Raw genomic sequence first — 10,993 nt, 5'->3', positions numbered from 1 at the left:
CCTTTGATAAAGGGCGGCCTCTAGCGAGTGATAACAAAATAGCCTACGGTATCAGACAGGTTGCCACAAAGAAACATTGTTACATGAAAACATTGTAAGCGCGACTGATGAAACACTGTTACACACGTCAATACATAACGTACAGCAGCTACTCTTACCTATATTGTTATTATATGCATAGTAGCCTATTAATTGGACATTACAAGGCAGTATGGAGGTAAATTCCACATATTTTCATACTTTCTTTTCTTCAGGTAGGGTTTCCCCCCCTCCAATTTGTGAAAAAAAGTAATCCTAACAAGTATGTGTAAGAAGACTCTTGAAGAATGTGTCAGAGACTAAAATCAGAAGAAGCCGTGCAAAAGTTGAATAGCTTTAATATACAGTTACCATACAAAATGCACTTGTATTTCAATCATCAGCTGACAGAAGTTTCATAATGCACTGACCACATAGCTGAATGTAAATTGCATTTGGATTCCAGAAATTGCAAGAAAGACATCATTTATCATTCTCACTTCACCATTTAGACCCTGCTCAACCACTACCCCCTAGAACAGCAGTCTCAAACTCATTCCACAGAGGACAGAGCGTCTGCAGGTTAAGTTTCAATCAAGACCTAGACAACCAGGCGAAGGGAGTTCCTTACTAATTAGTGACCTTAATTCATCAATAAAGCACAAGGGAGGATCAAAAACCCGCAGACACTCTGCCCACCATAGAATGAGCTCGACACGTGCTCTAGAACGTGGAGACAGTACAGGTGCATCAAAGCTGGGACCGAGAGACTGAAAAACAGCTTCTATCTCCAGGCCATCAGCCCGTTACCCTGCCCTGAACGTTAGACACTGTCACTAGCCGGCTACCTCTAGCCAGCTACCACGTTAAAGACTGCAGCCCTATGCACATAGTCACTGAACACTGGTCACTTTAATAATGTTTACATAATGTATTCTAGTCATGGCTCATCATATACAACTACTGCTGTACACACCTTTCTATTCATATACTGTCTATACAGATCATTTACAGTTGCAGCCAAATATACATTGGCATCCTTGGACTTTTCTTAAATGATTCCCTATTTCAGATCTGGACTTTCGCTGGCCACTCCAGAACAGTCCAGCATCTTTTCTTCAACCATTTCTGGGTGCTTTTTGTTGTGTGTTTGGGGTCATTGCCCTGCTGGAAGACCCACAACCTTCAATGCAGAGACAGCTTTTGGATGCTGGGTTGTACATTGGACTCCAAAACACTTGATAATCTGCAGATTTTATGATGCCTGCACGTTCAAGGCCCCCAGTACCTGAGGCAGCAAAGAAACCCCACAGAATCATCAGACGTCACTCACCTTTGATTGTAGAGAGTTCTTTTCATTGAATGCTTGATTTGGTTGTCAGTAAAAACACCACAACATTTCCCCCAGGATTTTGCCTTGTTTGGAGATGTTCCACCAGGCTTTCTCGTCTCCCAGCAGTCGTTATCTTACTATGTTTACCAATGACAAAAGCATTCAAAGAAAACAACACCCTCCCTTCAATCAAAAAATTGGAGAGGTTCGAAAAATGCTGTGGATTTGCTTTGCTGCCTAGGAAACTGGGGGCCTTGAATGTGTGCAAGACATCATGTAATCAGCAGATTACCAAGGTGTTTTAGAGTCCAATAATCATCCAGTGTCCACAAAAAATCTTTCCGTTAAAGGTTGTGGGTCTTATAGAAGGACAACGACCCCAAACACACATCAAAAGTACCCAGGAATGGTTCAAGGAGAGTTGCTGGACTGCTCAGGGCCCGGTTCCCAAAAGCATCTTAAGGCTAAGTTCATAGCTAGAACCTTCGTAGGAGCATCGTTAAAATCTCTGAGCCGTTTCCCAAAACCATCGTTATTAACGTTGCATTTAAAACACTTGTAATCTAATGCCTGCCTCAGACCACTCACAGGACCGCTAAGTCCTTCGTAGGAGCATCGTTAAATTCTCTGAGCCGTTTCCCAAAACCATCGTTATTAACGTTGCATTTAAAAAACTTGTAATCTAATGCCTGCCTCAGACCACTCGCAGGACCGCTAAGTTTGTCATTCAACGCTTTTTTGCCCTCCCGTTATATAGAGGATCTCTGCTGAAACTTGAATCACATGGTTTATCTATCTCTCTGTAACCACCGATAACTTCAGAACAACGTTGACTACAAATACAAAGTTGCCAATGTCTTTGCAATTGATACAAACAATCAACGTATACGTATGCTTCACATTCCAACTGAGATGACTGCATTCAAATGGAAATTCAGTAGGCTATAGGCCTCTTTCAATTATATTGAAATATATTTCATGTTCAATTAATTGACTTCTATTTTGATATTTGTACACTACTGTCAAATTTTTTCCTCCATATATTTAATGATGTGCCAAATCCTGATTTAATGCATTATTATAGGGTGAGCATTAGAATAAGCCGCCTCAATATTTGTAGCCTTAGGTGATAATATCTCTAAGAGCTGATCCGTTGTCAGTATTGTGGAATAATTTGAATGTTAAAGTCAGATTTGAATGGAGAATTCTGATCCGAGAGCAGTGTTACCTTTCTTTTGATTCTATCAGTATCGTCACATGCCTCAACGACGCACTTAGTGAGTGTTCTCTCTGTGTGGTGTTTTGGGAAACTCATGTTACATCTTCAGCCGTTGTCGGAAAGATGCATCGTTAATACACTCGTAAGTTCCATCGCTGTCGGGAAACCGGGCCTGGAGTGGCCTGTGAAAAGAAAAGATCTGAATCACATCCATAACCTATGGCGAGAGCTGAAAACAACAGTTGGTGGAGGGAACCACTCAAACATTGAAGAATTAGAGCAGTTTGCTGCTGAAGAGTGGGCCACGCAGCAAGCTCATTGATAACTGCCAACAATGCTTATTGTAGCTATCTGGGCCTAGGGCAGTTAAACCAAGTACTAGCTCCAGGGTGCCAATAATTTTGTCCATGCCATGTGTCTTTATTTTCTAAATTACAATTGCAAACTTAAGTTACCAAAAAGAAAATGGGTTCTGCAATGTTGAAATCCAATAGCAAGGTGTGGATATCTGTGTACATGACAAATAACTTTGATTTGAGTGGCTGACAAGGGAAAACGCTGCCCACTCTTTCATTAGAGGCAACGTAACATCCCTACTTCAATTCCAAGCTGAACCTTTAAAACAACTCAACATCTGGTTGTGTCATCTTGGGTCACTCATTTCAAAGTGTCACTTAACAGAAACAATGGTGGTGATCCTGAGACGTTCTGCCTATTCACCTCTCAGAAGTCCACAGCCTTGAGCTTCCTCTCCTCTTCCTGGGTCAGAGGCTGCTGTAAGAGGATCTTCTCGTGGAGACGGTGGTGCTTTCCGATTCCTAGTCTGGGCAGGCCGCGGTTCAGGCCCTCCAGCAGCACACAGGACTTACACAGCGCCTGGCTGGAGATGTAGCCACAGCGGCCGCAGGTCCCCTGAACGGGCATCTTCACGCCCTCCCTCACTGACAGGTTCTCGCCAGAGTGGATGACGTCCATGATGGCGCTGGGCCGCACAGCCTCCAGGTCTTTCAGGAAGGTGCGGGCGTGGCCTCTGTAAGCATTGGGGGAGTAGATGCACTCTGTGGAGAAGTAGTCCAGCTTCTTGAAGTAGGCATAGAGGACAATCTCCTTCTCGTAAGCATATTTGAGGGGCTTGCAGCGTGGCACCACCCCCTCGCCCTCGCTCGCTGTGCTTATAGCAGTGCAGCGACGCAGACGGGCGATGTCTCCTCGGAGGACGTTCATCAGAACTGTCTCTGCCACATCGTCAGCGTTGTGACCTGAGAACAGAATCAGACACACACAGGAACAGCATTTTAAAATCAGTCCCGCCAGGATTTGACAGAGATTTTTTGTGATAGTTGCAGGCCAAAATAATTGATTTTGCTGAGGCAATGATTACATTTTGCATGGCAATTTGTGCTAGTTTGATCTAATTTGTCACGAAAATGCACTGACGAAGTTGACTTGTTGCTTGATCAAACCATTTGTGCTGTAAAAGTATAAAAAAAATTAAATTGAGAGCCCCTTTTTCTAGTTACGATGATGGAAGAACCGCAAAACTCTGGAGGGACTATTTTAAAAAGTCCACCTTCATCTAAAATAAGAGATAAAATAAGCTTGTTATATATTACCTGTACATATCTTATCAACCTTCAGCATCATGGCTCCCCTGTCCAGCGCCTGCCTTCTGAACACTCCACAGAAAGTGCAATTGTTCTTCAGTCCAACCTGCTTCACTATGGCATCCATGGTCCAACCATACAGCTCCTCATAGGATACAATCTTCAGAGGCAGCTCATACTGCTGCTGGTTCCTCTTCACTGTCTCCAAGGAGTCATCACGGTAACCTGTGATGCCCTCATCCACTGACAGTAGCAGTAGTTTCAGGCCGTAGTTATAGCGCTCATTTAGGACTTTCATGACATGTGCCAGCACAGTGGAGTCCTTCCCACCCGAGGCACCAATACCCACAGTTTCTCCATGTTTGAAGAGCTGCGCTGAGACTATTGTCTGATGCACCTCCTCCTCAAAGGCCCAGAAGAAGCATTCCTTGCACAGGGAATGGGCCGTCTTTGGACGTTTCAGCACTGCACGCTTCTCAGCACAACTGCTACAGAGGACTGGCATCTTAACTGTGGATGACAGGAGAGTTTGCTATATGAAGGCAATAGCATAAATGACCCCTTACAAGGTTGAAGTGTTTATCTGTGTTATACGAGTTATAGGATGTCAACAGACTACTAGATAGCTAAGTGTTCTGCAGAATACTGGACAACCTGTGCAAATAACAGTTATCTAGCTAGCAATAATATGCCCGTTTCAGTTAGTTATCTAGCTAGTATCACCAACTTTGATGAGCGGCTTGATAGATACAGTAACGTCAGCTTGAAAGTTAGCTAAATATGCTAGCTAGATAGCAGTTACTTAAACGGTTCTAAAAGTATCGAAATGCGTTACCAAACTCCAATTGAAAGTATGTAAAGTCTCCCCCAGACTATCTAGCAGTGATCGTAGCTCTGTGTAATATGTCTAAACTTGTTGCTAATAGTATTTTACCGACGCTACCTCATGTTATTCTTTCTTTTCCGGTATTTTGATTACAGGAAATGATGTCAATGCTTGGCGGGTAACCAATCACAGCATACTATTATAATAATACACTATGTCCTCCAGTTACTGGATTCCTCAATAGCATTTTGTTTCATATAATGATGAGGTTCGATATTATCTGTATCTATTAACTTTTAAGGAGCTCCTATGAAATTGGACCAAGTCACATATTCAGTTTTAAATTTGATGCCATTGCAATTATTCATCATCCAATCACTCTCCCACCTACATATTTTGGTCTGGAAAGCAATATATGCTGTTGTGGCTCAGTAATTGAAAGGTACACTTTCTGTTCAGATAAACAATACAGGAGAACAAAGTTGAGTCACACGACCACATGAAATGTAAGCAACAAGGATTTATTAGTTTGTTTTAAAGGATGGTGCTACGGAAACAATGGCAATAGGCATCAAATGCAATTTTGAGTAGGTGAGGGGGGAGAAGTGTGTGAAGGAGCACGGTTGCAGGGGTCAGGGCTTGGTGCAGGAAAGAGTCATTTAAGCTTAGTTGGCGCCGGCGGCAGGGTGAAAAGCTCCCCTCTGGTGCCACTGCATGTCTCGGATGCGCCTGACAGACTGGATCTGAGGGAACTGGGCACCAAACTCAGCACTGTCCTTGTATTCACCCTTTTCAAACAGGTACTGATAGCCTCTGTAGCCAGGATACTGGTACCCCACCCAACTGGTACACAACCAACAGAGGTGTGAGAGTCATGGAATGGGAGAGAAACAAAAATTAGAAAAGTATTTAGAGAAGAAAGCCGTGGAGATAAGATAACATGCAATTAGGAGAAAATAGCACTATAGTAAATTTGGGGCAGATATAACTGCTGTTGGCGGACAGACTCACGTGCCACTCTGAACTCTGACAGAGGAGACCTTCTCTTGATATCCGTGTGCGTGGAAGCTGGGGACATCATCATCTATGATCTCGATCTTCTTCCCCGCAAAACTGGGGTTTTCATAAAGGACAATCTTGTGCTCCTGGCTGTCCTATGAGGAGAATAGAAAACACACCATAAGAAACAGTCACAGAGAATCTACAAAATGGCTGATTTGTGTTGTAGTAGCGAAGGGGGTGCTGTGTTACCACTTTAATGGGGCGGAATGCAAAGATGTTGTCGCTACGTCTGCTGTTGGTCCAGGAATCCCAGCGAGGATACTCCCCCTTCTCAAACACATACTGCTCCCCCTTACAGTTAGCCTGCTCGTATCCCACCCATCTGAGAAAGCATAGACAAGCAAAGGCGAGGAGGGCACAAGGTGATGGAGGGGGAAAGTGAAGGATGACAAAAACAAGATTAAAGGTGAATGAACATACTGTGCCTTGTGCACAATGCAAGTGACTATATTTGTGTTATGGAATGGTTTGGAAGTGTTTGTTTTCCTGTACCGAACCATTTTAATTTGTCCAATCACCAATCCCATTTATTTTTCTATTGTTTGATAATCACACCATATTTACCCACTCCCACCACACACACAGACAATCACACACCTTTACCTAACCCGCTTTGTTTGCGACCGTCTACCATTCTGTTTTTTTTGCGTCGCGGTCAACATCTTGGTCCTCATACTTCTCCCTCTCTCTCTTTCCCTCTCTCTATCATACTATCTCTGAGCCACACTTACGGTCCACACAGCACCAGTATGGAGCCCACTTTCTCCACGCCTGCTTCCTGGAGGTTGTTACAGGGACCAGTCAGCTCATGGCAAGGCCCCTGGAAGTTCTCCTGTTCATAGATGGTCAACTGTGGAAGACAGAGAGAGACAAAATGTATGTTTAGGTCTCCTTGCAATGCTCGGCCTGTCGGCATCTCAAGTTGTATCGGGAAATTATGTTGAGTACTGTGTAACTTTTGCTTTGAAAAATCTTGCAGTGTGTCATTGTCCCTGATCTATCATGCCCTGCCCCACCATTACCCATCCTTCTTTCCTGCCCTCCTCTGCCCTGCCCTTCCTCTGCCTCCCCCTCTCCCCCTCACCTTGAAAGCACTAGTGCCTGGCTGCTGCTGCTTGGATGCAGGTTTCTGGTGGTCTGTGGCCATAGTGAACCGGATGGGTTATGATGAAACTGTACAGAGAATAACATATTTTTAGGGTCCAGTAGTTTGCAGTTTGATAGGATAGTAGCAAAAACATTCAATAATAGTGCCAGAAAATCTGCAGTTAAATTCTGCACGAAGCTGGTTCTCTCATGTATGTAAAAAAAAAAGTCCCATCCCAAAATATAGTCCAACAAAAACAGTTAAATGGAAACAGTCCTCATGTTAATCTATTTGTTTGTAAGTGAAATAGTTTTATGTATAATGACAAAGAATTATGTTATCCCAACATAAAATAATAAACTAACCTGTTTGTTTAAAAAATCTAGACAAAGTTGGATCAAAATTATTTAAAAAATAAATCATGTGGAGAGCGATGGATGTGAATCTCTTACCAGTACGTGTCTGTGCCAGTGTGTTTGTGATGGCATGCTGAGCTCAATATATACGGCGCGCTCAGGGGTGGAAACTCTGCCAACACTCCTCTGCATCCAAGCCACCCTCCAGATCAGCCTGCAATAGGCCGAGCAGACGGGACTGTGGGGTCACCGCTCTACCTGGCCCCCCTTCTCACTCCCCCTCAAAGTTATTTCATTAGTTGTCAATTTTGTCCAGCCGGTCATTGTTCGATATCCACATGATTCAGCACAACCAGTGCCAAGAGTCCCACACTTACAATGAGAGCTGCCTGTATGCCTGGACCACCAGAGAGGGAGAGAGTAAGAGAATGAGATAGAGAAGGGAGAGTGCCAAATTGATAGAAAGGGACTGATTTAACTCACAAAACCTAGTATTTCAGTTAACTCTTAAATAGGAATAATGGTTAACATAGTAAACAGTCATTGGGTCGTTATTGGCAATCATTTCTACTTTATACATTTACATTTGAGTCATTTAGCAGATGCTGTTTCCAGAGTTACTTACAATTAGTGCATTCTTAATCTTAAGATAGCTTGGAGAGACAACCACCTATCAGTCCTAGCAAGTACGCTGAACAAAAATATAAACGCAACATGCAACAATTAGAGTTCAAGTTAATATAAGGAAATCAGTCAATTGAAATGTATTCATTAGGCCCTAAACTATGGATTTCAAATGACTGGGAATACAGATATGCATCTGTTGGTCACAGATACCTTAAAAAAAAGGTAGGGGCATGGATCAGAAAACCAGTCAGTATCTGGTGTGACGACCATTTGCCTCATGCAGCCCGACACATGTCCTTCACATAGAGTTGATCAGGCTGTTAATTGTGGCCTGTGGAATGTTGTCCCACTCCTCTTCAATGGCTGTGCGAAGTTGCTGAATATTGTCAGTAACTGGAACACGCTGTTGTACACGTCAATCCAGAGCATCCCAAACATGCTCAATGGTTGACATGTCGGGTGAGTATGCAGGCCGTGGAAGAACGGGAAAATTTTCAGCATCCAGGAATTGTGTACAGATCCTTGCGACATGGGGCCATTCATTATCATTCTGAAACATGAGGTGATGGCGGCGGATGAATGGCACAACAATGGGCCTCGTGATCTCGTCATGGTTTCTCTGTGCATTCAAATTGCCATTGAGAAAATGCAGTTGTGTGTTCGTTGCCTGTGGCTTATGCCTGCCCATACCAAAACCCCACCGCCACCATGGGGCACTCTGTTCACAACAATGACATCAGCAAACCGCTTACCAACATGACGTTATACAAGATGTCTGCCATCTGCCCAATACAGTTGAAACCGGGATTCATCCATGAAGAGCACACTTCTTCAGCGTGCCAGTGGCCATTGAAGGTGAGCATTTGCCCACTAAAATCGGTTACGATGCCAAACTGCAGTCAGGTCAAAAACAAGGAGCAGGCAGATGAGCTTCCCTGAGATGGTTTCTGAGAGTTTGTGCAGAAATTCTTCGGTTGTGCAGACCCACAGTTTCATCAGCTGTCTGGGAGGCTCGTTTCAGACCATCCCGTAGGTGAAGAAACAGTGTGTGGAGCTATTGGGCTGGTGTGATTACACGTCTGCAGTTGTGAGGCCGGTTGGACATACTGCCAAATTCTCTAAAACGACGATGGAGGTGGCTTATGGTAGAGAAATGGCATTCAGCATGCCAATTGCATGCTCCCTCAAAACTCAGGGGCATATTATTGGCCACAGCACAAGGTACACCTGTGTAATGATCATGCTGTTTAATCAGCTTGTTGATATGCCACACATGTCAGGTGGATGGATTATCATGGTAAATGAGAAATGCTCACTAACATGGATGTAAACAAATTTGTGCACAAAATCTGAGAGAAATACATTTTTTGTGCATATTGAACATTTCTGGGATCTTTTATTTCAGCTCATGACACACGGGACCAACACTTTACATGTTGAGTTTATATTTTTGCTCAGTATACATTTTCCCTCAAAAGTAGTTATCAGCAAAGTCAGTGTTAGTAGGCCAAAGCTGGAAGGATGAAGTGCTCAGGTTTGGGTGTAGGGTTTGAGCATAGCCTGAAGGTAGGGAGGTGCCCCTTGCTGCTCTGTAGGCAATTACCATGGTCTTGTAGTGGATGCGAGCGTCGACTGGAAGCCAGAGGGGTGTGTGGAGAAGCTGGGTGACATTGGAAAACATGGGAACACCAGGTGGGCTGCGGCGTTCTGGATAAATTGCAGGGGTTTGATGGCACAAGCAGGGAGCGCAGCCAACAGAGAGTTGCAGTAGCCTTAACCAGAGATGACAAGTGCCTGGATTAGGACCTGCGCTGCCAACCTACCGTGTATTTGACCAATAAAATGGTTTTACAGTGAAGTGGACATAGTCCGAAAGAAATAAAGGAATTTACTCAAAAAAATGTTAACAGAAATATGCAAAAATAGATACGATCTTGCTACCATGGACACCTGTCTATTTGTGGAAAATTCAACCTGATTAATTATTTAATCATAGTCATCCCAGTTGACCTATTTACTTATGGCCCTGTCTACGCTGAACGATTTGTCTTTTAAATGATTTGAGCAAAATATATTTCACTTTATTTGGAAGGCAAGCCAGACAAAATAAAACATGCTTATTTATATTATTAATATGAGTTCGGGGGATAAATTTCATAAATATTGAAGCATTAAACCTGTCACCAAAAGCACAAGTCATACAAAAATGATAATTAAACCTGAACTGGTTCTCGAGGAGATTAGTACAAATGTTTCATCCCTTCCAAAATGGCCTATTTCCTTTTATCCAGATTACAACCTCTCACCCCTTTTTCAAAATATTGCCCTTCAACAAGCCATAAAAACTGGTTGCAATTCCAGTTTCAGCTTCCAGAAAAGACAGATAGGGAACTTGTTTGTTTATTAAAGACCAAAATTGACTAAATAAATACAAATATCAGTTTTACTTGAGGACCAAGATGTTTTGCGGCGCAAAACAGTTCTATTTTTGTTTTGTTTCTCCAAATAGTATAATCTTTGTCCCCATGTGCAGTTGCAAACTGTAGTCTGGCTTTTTTATGGCGGTTTTGGAGCAGTGGCTTCTTCCTTGCTGAGCGGCCTTTCAGGTTATGTTGATATAGGACTCGTTTTACAGTAGATATAGATACTTTTGTACCAGTTTCCTCCAGCATCTTCACAAAGTCCTTTGCTGTTGTTCTAGGATTGATTTGTACTTTTCTCACCAAAGTACGTTCATCACTAGGAGACAGAACGCGTCTCCTTCCTGAGCGGGATGACAGCTGCGTGGTGTTTATACTTGCATACTATTGTTTGTACAGATGAACGTGGTTCCTTCAGCCATTTGGAAATTGCTCCCAATG

At 43.2% G+C, this 10,993-nt stretch overlaps 2 protein-coding genes across 3 annotated transcripts; both read right to left on the bottom strand.

Moving 5' to 3' along the window:
- Window positions 1–360: 360 nt before the first annotated feature.
- On the bottom strand, window positions 361–5,177 carry ctu1 (cytosolic thiouridylase subunit 1 homolog (S. pombe)). Of its 2 annotated transcripts, none has more exons than XM_020489790.2 (4): window positions 5,118–5,177; window positions 4,184–4,684; window positions 3,291–3,829; window positions 361–2,752 (listed from the first exon to the last, which is right to left on the bottom strand). In XM_020489790.2, exons 2-3 carry the CDS (start codon window positions 4,677–4,679, stop codon window positions 3,294–3,296), a joined length of 1,032 nt encoding a protein of 343 aa, XP_020345379.1. In that variant the 5' UTR covers window positions 4,680–4,684; window positions 5,118–5,177; the 3' UTR covers window positions 361–2,752; window positions 3,291–3,293. The 2 variants fall into 2 exon arrangements, with proteins under 2 accessions (XP_020345379.1, XP_020345377.1); XM_020489788.2 differs by having other exon boundaries at window positions 5,010–5,148.
- A 323-nt stretch (window positions 5,178–5,500) lies between these two features.
- On the bottom strand, window positions 5,501–7,742 carry LOC109895797 (beta-crystallin B2-like). Its single transcript, XM_020489791.2, has 6 exons — window positions 7,602–7,742; window positions 7,147–7,235; window positions 6,794–6,912; window positions 6,252–6,384; window positions 6,012–6,154; window positions 5,501–5,843 (listed from the first exon to the last, which is right to left on the bottom strand). The coding sequence occupies exons 2-6, from the start codon at window positions 7,207–7,209 to the stop codon at window positions 5,666–5,668; spliced, it is 636 nt and encodes a 211-aa protein (XP_020345380.1). The 5' UTR covers window positions 7,210–7,235; window positions 7,602–7,742; the 3' UTR covers window positions 5,501–5,665.
- Between the last annotated feature and the right edge of the window lie 3,251 nt (window positions 7,743–10,993).

This window comes from Oncorhynchus kisutch, linkage group LG8 (genome assembly GCF_002021735.2).
Source record: "Oncorhynchus kisutch isolate 150728-3 linkage group LG8, Okis_V2, whole genome shotgun sequence".
Lineage (NCBI taxonomy): Eukaryota > Metazoa > Chordata > Actinopteri > Salmoniformes > Salmonidae > Oncorhynchus > Oncorhynchus kisutch.
The sequence above is the reverse complement of the archived record's forward strand: the minus strand, read 5'-3'. Positions and strand labels throughout refer to the sequence as shown.